Source organism: Paramisgurnus dabryanus, chromosome 12 (genome assembly GCF_030506205.2).
Source record: "Paramisgurnus dabryanus chromosome 12, PD_genome_1.1, whole genome shotgun sequence".
Classification (NCBI taxonomy): domain Eukaryota; kingdom Metazoa; phylum Chordata; class Actinopteri; order Cypriniformes; family Cobitidae; genus Paramisgurnus; species Paramisgurnus dabryanus.
In genome coordinates, this window is record NC_133348.1 from 3,053,802 (window position 1) to 3,065,819 (window position 12,018).

Consider the following 12,018-nt stretch of genomic DNA (forward strand, 5'->3'; position numbering starts at 1 on the left):
TAATTCCATAAATCTATTATATAAGTATATTATAAGTTAGGCTATATATTATAATAGATTATAATATATAGCCTAAGTATATCAAGGTTTTGATTGCTTGGTTACTTTTATTTAAATGTACTTAATTATAATATTTAAAAATATATGTCTAAATGTTTGACTGGTAGTAATTTGAAAAAAGAGGCATAACCATTTATAATAACTATTATTACTAAGTCATTAACAAAAACATTAAAGAATGCTTAACAATCATTACCTCAACTTTCATTTGAATATGAATAAACACGAAAATGAATAAATTAGTGACATTTCTAAGTCATAATCCCTTATGATAGCTTAACTTTTATTTTAATATATGAGTATGCATGACAATTTCTAGCTCATAATGCTTTTTAATAACTTGCATTAATAAGACATAAACAAAAAAACACAAAGTAATGCTTAACAATCAAGCTTGACATTCATTTTATATGAATATGCATGAAAATGAATTAATTTGCGACATTTACTATTTGAAAGATTGTAATGTAATATAAAGAAATCATGGGAGAAGCATCTTCCACCCACTTCGGTAGTCAACCAACCAAAATGGGTGTTACACATTTAAATTATATTGTTCACATCATCATTTAAAGTTTGAATGACTTACCTCACTTTACTTAGATGAAGAGTCTTGGTAGTTCACTGAGAAATGTCTTCTCTATCATATAGTAATGAAAGCACAGAAACAGGCCTTGATGCTGTCACAGGGGGAAAAAAGTAGAGAAAGTCAGGACTGTACTTACTTAAACAGGTCTAACACTTCTTTAAAGCATGATAACATCTTTCTGATGAATCTCCTATCTCTTTGAGGTACTTACCAACCCCACCGGACAAAGGAAATTGTCATATGTGTGAGTAAAGTGGATGGAAAATATAATGCTGTAGTGGTCACTCTGATTTGAATGAGACGAGCTGGCTGATAGGTGGTATGAAAATTCATTTTCCATCCTCTATGATCGAGACCGGGTGCATGATTGAGTTTAGAACTATGATTTTTTACTTGTAAATGTGATTCTCTTTCCAAATTTCAGGAAATATGTAAGGTGCACCCTCCAGCAAACCTTATTCATTCCCACAAAAATTTCCATATCAACTTCGATGGCTATAAAGTCAGTGCACTCTTAGAAATCACAATGAAATTCAAATGAGGAAGAAATCAGATACCCATATGGAAATAAATAAATAGGACTGTATAAAAAACATTTTTGTTAAAGTAACAGACAATCCTTTAGCAATACATTAGTTGGTGATTCTGTTGCAAGTTTTCATGTGACTTAAACCTTATCTTAAACAATCTGGATGTTCAGACACTATATAATGTCATGCATCCTAAATGGGTCAACATGTAGGTTATCTTCATACAGTACAGTAAGCACTTGCTGTTTGCCAGCAGACTAGAAAGACACAATAAGAAAAGGTGAAACTGCCTAAATAAGAGATGAAGGCAAGTTAAAACATTTTTATGATTATCCTAAACTTTAATAATCGTTAAATGAATAGATAGATAGAGAAAGTAGTTTTTATAAACACATAAACAAACAAATTAGAGTTAACGACTGTCCTAAAATAACACATATATACAGTTTTTCTACCACCTAGTGGCACAACCAGTGAAATGCAACATGCCTGTGCTATTACTTTATATACATATGTACTACATAGGTATAAAATATATATTTATGTGTAAATATTTATATGCTTGTTCTATATATCCCTACCTCTTTGAGTTGCATGTTCTGAGCTATTTTCTATCTTTTCATACAATGCCAAAAACTACAAAAAACACTAAACTACTTTATTTAGCAGAAACATCTGGAGTTCAGGGACCGACCGGTGGATTTGCAGTAATTATTTTGGTATATAAAGCGCTCATTATAATGGGTGTTTTTAACGCATACTGACTAATCCTTGCAATTACAAAGTATTAAAGATCCTAAATATTCAGTTGAGGAGTAGTCCATACAATATATAACCTGAGACGATTTTTTTTACATCAAAACTTAACATACCTGACACAAAATATTATGTGCAAATTTACGTTTCAATCTTTCTGTCAGTCAGTCAGCAGTGGGCGTAACCACAGTGACTTCCGCCTGAAGTGACGTCATATCGTTATCGGCCAGTAGAAGGAGTAGAAGCTTTCTCTACATCCCAAGTATTTTTTAACCACTAGATGGCAGAAAAGGATCAAGTACATACGTGTGTTATACCGTTATATCCGTCATTTTATTATTATTTGATTTAAACTGCAAAATCTATTTTATTTCAGACTTGCGATGAACCGCTCATGATGAAGAATAAAGGAGAACCTTCAAAAACAACCATCCCATCAAATACACAAAAAGTATATTGTTCTTAAATACATGTTGCTGTAGTACTTGTTTACGTATTGTATTGCTATCAAAATCTTCAGCGGTCCCGCGCAACGACAATTTGATAAACATTTGTCCTTGGTCATCATATATTTTGGTCAACCTACTCTGCGCGACTTCATGATCGATGCAGAAAAGAACCAATAACACAGCGTATAAAGTTTCAAAGTTCCGCCCCTTCTTGCGTCACGTCTATTGTGTGACCAATGGCAGCCGAAGAAGGGAGGCGCCAAACAGCTCTGACACGCACTCTTCATAGGGTAAACAGCTTTCACCTCATGGACGCACGTCCTCCATATACACAGAGTTGGACTGAGCATTAGCCATATCGTTGCCAATTCTGGAGGTAAGTAACCTTTTGAAACAAAATAAATATTTATTATTAAACAAAATGTTTGATAATCTCTAATGCAAAGGTTTTACCGTTTGAATAGTACGTCCTTCAGCTTGGCTAATGACGATGTGTTTTCTCACGTGTCGTGTGACGAACCATGCTTTGATCAGAGTTTGATCTGAATAGCATAACGTTTTCTGCGCATTTCTGTACATTTAGATTGGTACACGTGTATTGTACATGCGTGTAGACGATTTCCATGTCGCTTTAGTAGGTTTCTCTAACAAAATATCTATTAATAATATACAATGATTTTATTGATGTTCAAAACAAATTTCTCATAGAGGCCTTTAAACTACATTTCATTTTATTTCTTAAAGAGACGATCCTTTCTTTTCTGATGCATTAGGACTGTTTAGTGCTAGAAATCTTGAAAAACAATAAGGGTTGGTACTCAAGTAGATATATGACATGCATTTTGATTGGGACACAGAGTGTACTAACTTGATCAGAGATATTAAGCATGTGTTAAATGCCAGAAATAAACACAGCTGTTGTTGGGAATCTTTGTAATAGTCCTAAACCTTAAGCTAAGCCTTTGTTTATAATCCTTTATAGCGGAGTAGCTTTAAATGTTTTATTTAGTTTAGTTTTTGTTGCTTATTTTGCATTTGTAATTGATGGATGCATTAGTAAAATGTCTTGCCATTCTAAAAAATAGTTGAAAAAGAAAAGTGAGTGCAGTGTTATATTTATACTTGTAAATGATTCTTAAATTACATTTACATCAACATGTGCAGCTGTACAATCTCATCATCTGTTTGTCAACAAACCTTTTAGTATATTATTAACTAGGAACCATATTCTTTGTTTTTAGGTCAGTAAATCACCACCAGATAACATGTAAACAGACAAAAGGTGTTTCCCATAGCTAAAAATCTGATTGGCTGTAAATTTAATGTGTTCCTTCCGTATATTAACTTAGCATGTGCTCTATGATTTCCTGCCACAAGGCCTGTCGCACAACAACAATCTGTCATCGTTCTCTTTCATGCTTTTAATACGATAACAGCTGCAATTGCCTTGCAATGCACAGTGGAATAGGATAGTGTGTCCTAAAATGTCCTAAAATTTGTTACTCTTTTCATGCTAACACTTAGATATTCCGTAAAAGCCTGTCCTGTTTTGAGGAGTTGGAAATGAAAACAAGTGGCAATTGACCGCTGAAAGATATGAAATGGAAGTGAAGTGGTTGCAATAAAAAAAAAACATTTTTAGCATGCACAGAGATGTATAATGTAGGCATATATAATATATGCAGATATAAACTAATGCAAAATCTTTCTGTTTGTAATATGCATTGCATTTGCAGTCTGACATCCATTATTCGCAAATATGCAGATGTGTCTAGACATGCATTTCTTTACTTGGTGTGTAGGTGTAACTTATCTCTACCTTTAATTTTTCCATGGTGTCAAGCCACACCCGTTTTACTAGATTAGGCAATGAAAAGTGGGTTAACATGTGCACATGTATTTACACCCAGAGCATGATTTTTATTAAATGCAAATGTTTAGTTCATCAACTGTAAGTTGCAAGTCATTCATGGATTTAATTTCCAGGGAACACACAAACTTATTCCTTGAATGCATTATAGGTCACTTTTGGCAACAGGAGAGAGCTGTTGGCATGGCACTGTGGTGAGACCGATCTCTCTCTTTCGAGTTAACCACCACGTGTTGGAAAGGATATGAATCTGAAGTCATGTGCAAGAAGGAAGTCCAGACTGAAAAAAATACTACTTTTGTTTCCCTTTATGATATTTTCCTATTGGCTGTTAAGGGATGGAAATGGTGCAGAATGAAATAGATGAATAAAACACTGTTACAGAGCTGTTTCACAGATAGGGTGTTTGTATCCTGACAAATAGTTCAAGGTTAAACATTTTCCAAGTTTATTTAGGTCATGTATGTTAAATGTAAATCGTATGATCTTGTTTAGTTAGTGAATAAATGCTTTCAATATTTGTAAATATCTGAAAAAATTAGGGATGATGGGGGTCAAATATTGATAATTTTTTAACGACAGATTTTTGTCCATTCGGATGGTAATGTCCATCCATTAATAAGTTGTTAATTAAGTTGTGGTGTTGACTGATTCTCAATCAGACAAAACCATATTCTTATTTTAGTCCCAGACTAAAATGCATGTTTGCATTTTCATTTCAAAACAGCATGTCCTGACATATTTTCACATATAAGATTGTTTCAGCAGTAACAACATAAACAATCGGCTTTTGAGGAACACACATAACTTCCGGTAAACTCCGATAAGAATTAATAACAACGAAGCTTTTTTACTTTTTTAAAGTAGTTTATTTATATAACAAATCGTCTGACGATGCGCGCATGGATACAGCACCTTCCGTATCGATTCGGATGTACTTTTGAAAGTAACGTGACGAATTGCTGTTGATCCAGATCCATATGGAAAGGACGCATGTGTCCCGCGGAGTGCGTAGAGTTAAAGGTGGCGGGGTATACTTTCACTTTGCGTGTCTGTCTCGCTGGCGCATGTGTCTGCATAGTGAGTCGCGTACTCGCGCTCTCTCTCTCTCTCTCGCGCGCGCATTAAAGTCAATGAGTTCAGTATGAAAGCGCAAATATCTTAGCCTATACTACTGCAAAGGGCTTTATTAGCCATGCTCTTATAAAACAGTACTGACGCATTTGAGAGGCTGTTTACACTTGGCATTAACATGCGTTTTCGTCGATCGGATCACAAGTGGACGACGTTAATGACAGGTGTAAACGGTGGTCAAAACGTTTTGAGCTCGTCCACTTTCGACCACTTTCAACCACATCCAGAGGTAGTCGAAACCACTTTCGATCGGATCGCTTTGGAGTTGCGGAACGCATATGTGGTTGAATGCGTTCGAACAGCCACACGCGACCGCCTTCTCTCCGCCCATTTATCTAATCTGAGGTATTAAACACAAATTTTACGTCTTTTTTCGACTTCTGCCGTGAACATACGGTGAACAGCGCTATTTTTAGCCTTTTTTATTGATACAACTAAAGCGGCTGATCTCCGTAGTTTCGTTTTGAAAGCGTGTGAAAGTTGCGCGATCCTATTTCATCAATTGCGCTGAAAATTCAGAGAAAGCTCCAACATATAAACGTACAAAACACTATGCAGTATGTATACTTGCTAAACAAGCAGTGGACTCCGACATAATATAGTTTGCGTCCATATAAACTCATAATTACTCCCGCTCGGGTTTGAATGACAGCAGAGAGACTCGCCCACCGTCTCACAGACCACCCCTCACAGTATTCAGGACAGATGCGGTCGAAAGTGGACAAAAGAGACGGATTTAAATACCAGGTGTAAACGTAATGTGTCTCTCTCGTCCACTTGTGATCCGATCGATGAAAACACATGTTAATGCCAAGTGTAAACAGCCTCTGAGAAGAAACACGACAAAGATTTGCATGTGAAAAGTGTAAGTATAGAGAAGAGATACAGAGCTACTTCAAACTATAACTGTCACATAAATAATCTGATTTCTATTAAATAGTATTAAGTCTGACTGCAGGTTTATAGATATATTCATAGATGTAGAAGAATAATGAGAGACAAGAGTAAGGCACCATCTTTGTAAAACTGCTTTAAAAAAAACATGAGTTAAGTACTAACTCTGGGATTTTAAATATTTCTAATAGCTAATAAATGAATGGCAAAAACACAACAGTTACAACACTGCTTATTCAATGTACAATAAACAAATAATAATAATAATAATGTTACTAAATTCTGAACAAAAATGTAATTCAAAATAGTCTTGTATCGTGATGCGCATCGTATTGGGACCCTTGTATCGGGATACGTATCGTATCGGGGAATTGTTGGTGATACACAGCCCTAGTCACCGCATGTGCATCCGATGAAACCGTCTAAATCTGTACTATTGTTTTGTCTTAAAATGCACACCAGTGTAGTTTTTTATAAGATTTGTTTTTTAAAAAACTACTTAAATGTCCTTAAGTAACTAAGGCCTAGTCCTGGATTAAGCTAAACCCTGTCCGGAAAACTGCGGCATAGGGGTAGGCTTAGTTTAATTGGGAAATATAACTAGTTTCAACAAACATGCCTTACTAAAAACATTACTTGTGTGCATTTTGAGGCAAAACAAAGGGCACTGATGTATTTTAAGATATGTCAGTGCACATTGTTTTCAGTTTGAACAGCCCTTACATTTATTTTTATCAAGGACTAGTTTAATCCCTGTCCGGGAAACCGCCCCTTAGTGTTTAAAGTGCATAAAATCATCCTACAAATATTTGTGTTGGCAAAATATAAAAATCCATTCATCCAGAAATTGAGAATTTCACAGCAGCCAGACTAAATTGTATATTCATTGCTCCTTGCTCGTATGATTTTTTTGTGTTTGTTACCAACACTAAATCAAACACAAGTTAGTCATTAACAAAAGATTTTGGCACTTGTCTCATCGTGAAAACATTTTACCTTTGATAGAGATGCCAAGAATTGTGATAGCAGCTGTTTTTTGGTGGCTTTGGAACTGTAATGTTGATTTAAAGAGCCAAGTTGATTTATTTATCGATGCATTATTGTATAAACATAACAACATTAAGGCAGTTTACAACATTTATGAGCCAGGGTAAAGTATCAGTGATTTGATTTCATATTAATTTAAATCGTTGACATGACCATACTCGGTTAATATTTAAAAATATCAAAATTATATCTTCATATATCGTTCTTTATAGTATGTAGGACGATTTTGTGTCGATCACAAAAAATTACTTTAGCTTGGTTACATTTTATATTGCTTTCCGAAATGGTACATGTTTTGGACATGGTAATGTCATGAAATACTGTGGCATTAGTTCAGCACTGTTTCTTTTATTTTTACACCCGACATGATCCAAATCAAGGTAGATTTCCACCACGATTGTTGGCTTTAAAAACGTTGAAGTTAATGCTATTGTATCACTTCCTTCCCTTTTGTAGGTGTGAAGAGGAACCATCATGGCATTGGCAAGCGACATGTTGTTGCTTATGAGGGGTCTGGCCAAGCTAAGCCAGGCCATGATCGAGACCCAGGGCAGCTCGCTGCGTTTCGGAGGAGTCCAGACTATGGGCCAGAGCATGCAGATGACGGCTGAACAGGCCATGAGCGTGGCCATGCAGAAAGTTCAGGTGAGCTCAGCTTCAGTTTCCAGACGCAACATGTTGTCATCAATTGCCAAAGTTTCCTATTACTCAGCTTACTGAGCTTTATAGTGGTGTTGGATTGCAGCTGTTATTCTGGGTCTGCAAAATATACAAGATACAATAACTTTAACAAAAAGATTATGCAAATGAAATTGTATTTACCTGGAGATTTGGTTACCACCTGGACTAAGCCCAACATTTTTTCTAAAGCACAGTATGTGCTGCCAAGATGTTTATGGTATCAAAGTCTATGTAACTGACTTTCCACTTCAAGTACTTGGAAGAAAAGTATGCTTATCATCATGTGTTCCTGATTTTTCTATGTACCCTATAATAACCATGGTGTTTATTTATTTCAGGAGTTCTCAGGCAAACAACAAAGTGTCTCCGATTTTGCCGCAGACACGGACACCAAGTATGACTTCACCTCTTCAGAGGAGAACCTTGAAAGTGCAGGACATGAAGGTTTGGACAGTGATTCAGTTTTTAGGGACTCTAACACAGGTGCAGCAAACGCATATAGCCAAGCTCCAGGAAAGTCCAAACTGTTTGAAGGCTACAAAGACCCTACCAGCCAGTTCACGGGCCAAACGCGGTCATATCACCAGGATCACTCCTCTGTTGGAGGAATCACGGCTGAGGATATAGAGAAAGCCAGGGAGGCGAAACGAAACAGCTCCAAACCACACAAACAAATGGTATGAGAGACAATTTCATAGCTGAGTAACTAGGGGGATTATGGGGGATATTAATAGTTACAATGCAACTCTATTGTGTTGATGCATTTCCTAATTAAACATTACACAACAGTATGTTCAAACATTCCAGTGCAGCTGTGAATGATCACAATGCGCTTAAGCAGCCACGTCGCAGGAGAATAATTGAACGGTGGCCCAATGTCAAGTGAGCTAGAGTCCTTACCAGTGCCCAAACCTGCATACACGATATACTGATTCACGACCTCGGGAGGTAGGGAACAGATTGAGACACTGGGAATGATTAAGAGTTGTTAGCAAAGGAGATTAAGTGAGTGTAAACACAACTAAAGACAGACTGATTAACCAAGATGAATAAGGTGGAGATGTGCGTGAGGTCTCATGATGTATTTATTTTTTCATATCAGTCACAATCGAGCCTTGCATTTAGAGATATCTAGCTTATCTTTATGACAAACCCGAATATGACATGATTTAAATGCATTTGAAAAAAAATCCTTTTTTTAACCTTTTTAAAAAATTAGGGTTGTGTATCGGAAAGAATCTCATGATACGTATCATTTATACGAGGTTTGCATTGCACTATATCACGAAACTCTAAAGCGAGGCAGTATATTTGGGATATTTCCTGTTTTTAGGAATGTAATGGGAATTTTAGGAAACCTGTCATTGAGAACACACCACCTTAGCAAGCCTTAGTAAAAAATTGTGAAGTGCCCCGTCCTAGTACTTCTTGTCACTGTTTAAGTTAAGAGATAAGAAGAATGCTTTCTAGTTTTTGGGATGTGAACTTCAGACAAAACAACTGCCATGAATGTATCACATGTATCGATATTTGCTTACACCCTGTTGCACAATTATAATGATGATAAATATTTGTATTACAATTGTAAACTGTATATTAGCTTTCTGCAATGTGGATAACGTATATATCTGTTAACATCTAAATTTATTTTAGGGTTAAATGCCCCTTTAAAGCGGCAATCTATCATCGCCTGTGTTAGAAACATAACTTAATATACTTGCAGTTATTTTCTTTAAGTGGTTTTAAATCAAATTGACATTTTCTGTGAATTTGTATCCAACAGCTGAATTTTTTTACATGCTTACTAGGGATGCACTGATCGGATTTTTTAGGCCGATACCGATTTAAAAAGACAACTTTTGGCCGATTAAACACTTGTATACAATACCATACAGTTGGTCTATTAGCTAGTTTATTTCTGCATCAAATTATTATTACTGAACATGGATTGGATCTAATTAACATTCAACTGACCAACATAGGCACAAATTAAGCTAAAAAAAATATAATAAGACAGCATGACAACCTTCAAAGGTGGTTTTTGCTATTCAGCATTTATTTTATTAACAACATTAACTCATTTTTGACATATAATGGATTTTTTTATGCAGTTAATTAATTAACAATCGGTATCGGCCTTTCTCGTGCTATTGCCGATATGCCGATGGTTTCAAATTCATCAAAAATCGGCCGATAAATATCGGTGGCCGATACATCGTTGCATCACTAATGCTTACCATTGCAAATCAGTCTGTTTTGCATTTGCATTAATTAATTTAGTAGACTCTTGTATCTAAAGTGACTTACAAAGAGAAAAAGCATTTAACATTTTGCAGTTTTGTATAACTTGTGTTATAAGTATACTTGATAACTGTTTATGTAATTTAAAGGCTCATATCATGAAAATCAGATTTTTTCCATATTTAAGTGCTATAATTGGGTCCTCAGTGCTTCTATCAATCTAGAAAATGTGAAAAAGAACAACCCAGTAACTTAGTATTGGTAAACCATTATCTGCAATCATGTGAAAAAATAGGTCATTGAAATTTGGCTCCCCTTGTGATACCATCCCTTAACATTAGTGGACATAAATTTTTTTGTTGTTTCCACCATAATACTTAATTCAGTGTAACTGGAACCTGTTGTTCTCAAACATGGACAATTACACTTTGGGCAGTTTTCCAAACAGGGTCTTAGCCTAGTCGCAGACTAACTTAAATGTTAGTGTTGTCTTGACCAAAAACAACTTGCTCTGTCATATCTTAAAATTAGGGGTGTAACGATTCAACCGTGTGTCCCATAAAAAATAATTGGTTATTATATTTATTGGTTCTTCCTAACCCCAAAATAGCTGGTAAGAAATCAGAAAAATAAAGACAAACCAAAGCTTTGGTCTTATGAGATTAATCTGCACTATTTAAAACATTGCACACTCACCACAAACATTTCTCTGGTGGTTATGTGAAGACATTTGACATGTCAGGTGTGCGTTTTACAGATAAATAATCAACACCCATGGAACATTTGAATAAAGCATTTTACAGCCCCGTGGTATTAAAAATGTATTACAGCTTTGAAGTCAATTTTAATATTTTTATGTGATTGCTGCACCCCTGACAGTATGACTGTTCTTTCCTGTAGCTCAGTGAAAGAGCGAGAGAACGGAAGGTACCGGTCACACGCCTGGGCAGACTAGCAAATTTTGGAGGTAAGGTTACCAAACGTGCCAAACCGAAAGCTTTTATAATGCATGCATATGCTTTCAGGTTCTGAAAACTTAAATTGCACCAGTGTTTGTTTGTTTGGCTTCACCATTTATTTATTCTGGCAATATTATGTTCCACCCATTGTTCAATCTAAAGTTTTTGAGAGCTGCATCTCACTTCATGTATAGCAGTACACAGCCAGATTGAAGGTTTAAGGTTAATCCCCATTTTGACCACATTGTAATAGTGTAAACTATGTCTACCGCCGCTTTGGATTTTGAAAGAGATTAACCAGTCTAGGAATGTACATCACCTGTTTCTCATTCTGCTGTCTGTAACTCTACTCTCTTTTGTTTAGTTAATGACACAATATTGACTATTTCTCAAAGGACTATTACTGGATCGAGTCCACCCAAAATAAACAATCTGTCATCTTTTACCTCATTACCTCATTTTTATCAAAACCTGTATGAGTTTTTTTTATTCTGTTGAATACAAAATAAGATATTTTGATAAATGATGGTAAGCACACAGATGACGGTACCCTTTGAATACAAATACTATGAATGCCAATGGGTACCTTTAACTGCGTGCTTGCCATAATTTTTCAAAATATTTTCTTTGGTATTAAACAAAAATGATACATGTTTAGATCAACATGACAGTATTTTTATTTTTTGGGTAAACTATCCATTTAATGGCTAAATGTGTTTGAGGTTTCGCAGGCAAAAGTGCTGTCGCATTGGAAAATGTCCCACTATCAGTCACTGTGTGATGATTGGATACAGGGGTTCACTGTATA

The 12,018-nt window shown here is 35.6% G+C and overlaps 1 protein-coding gene across 1 annotated transcript in view; it reads left to right on the forward strand.

Moving 5' to 3' along the window:
• Positions 1 to 2,603: 2,603 nt before the first annotated feature.
• coq8aa (coenzyme Q8A, genome duplicate a) overlaps positions 2,604 to 12,018 on the forward strand; it is a 36,375-nt gene continuing 26,960 nt past the window's right edge. Inside the window, exons 1-4 of the mRNA XM_065256174.2 lie at positions 2,604 to 2,760; positions 7,786 to 7,974; positions 8,349 to 8,687; positions 11,152 to 11,218. Coding sequence (XP_065112246.1) covers positions 7,804 to 7,974; positions 8,349 to 8,687; positions 11,152 to 11,218 — 577 coding nt within the window. The 5' untranslated portion in view covers positions 2,604 to 2,760; positions 7,786 to 7,803. The remainder of the gene's footprint in view (positions 2,761 to 7,785; positions 7,975 to 8,348; positions 8,688 to 11,151; positions 11,219 to 12,018) is intronic.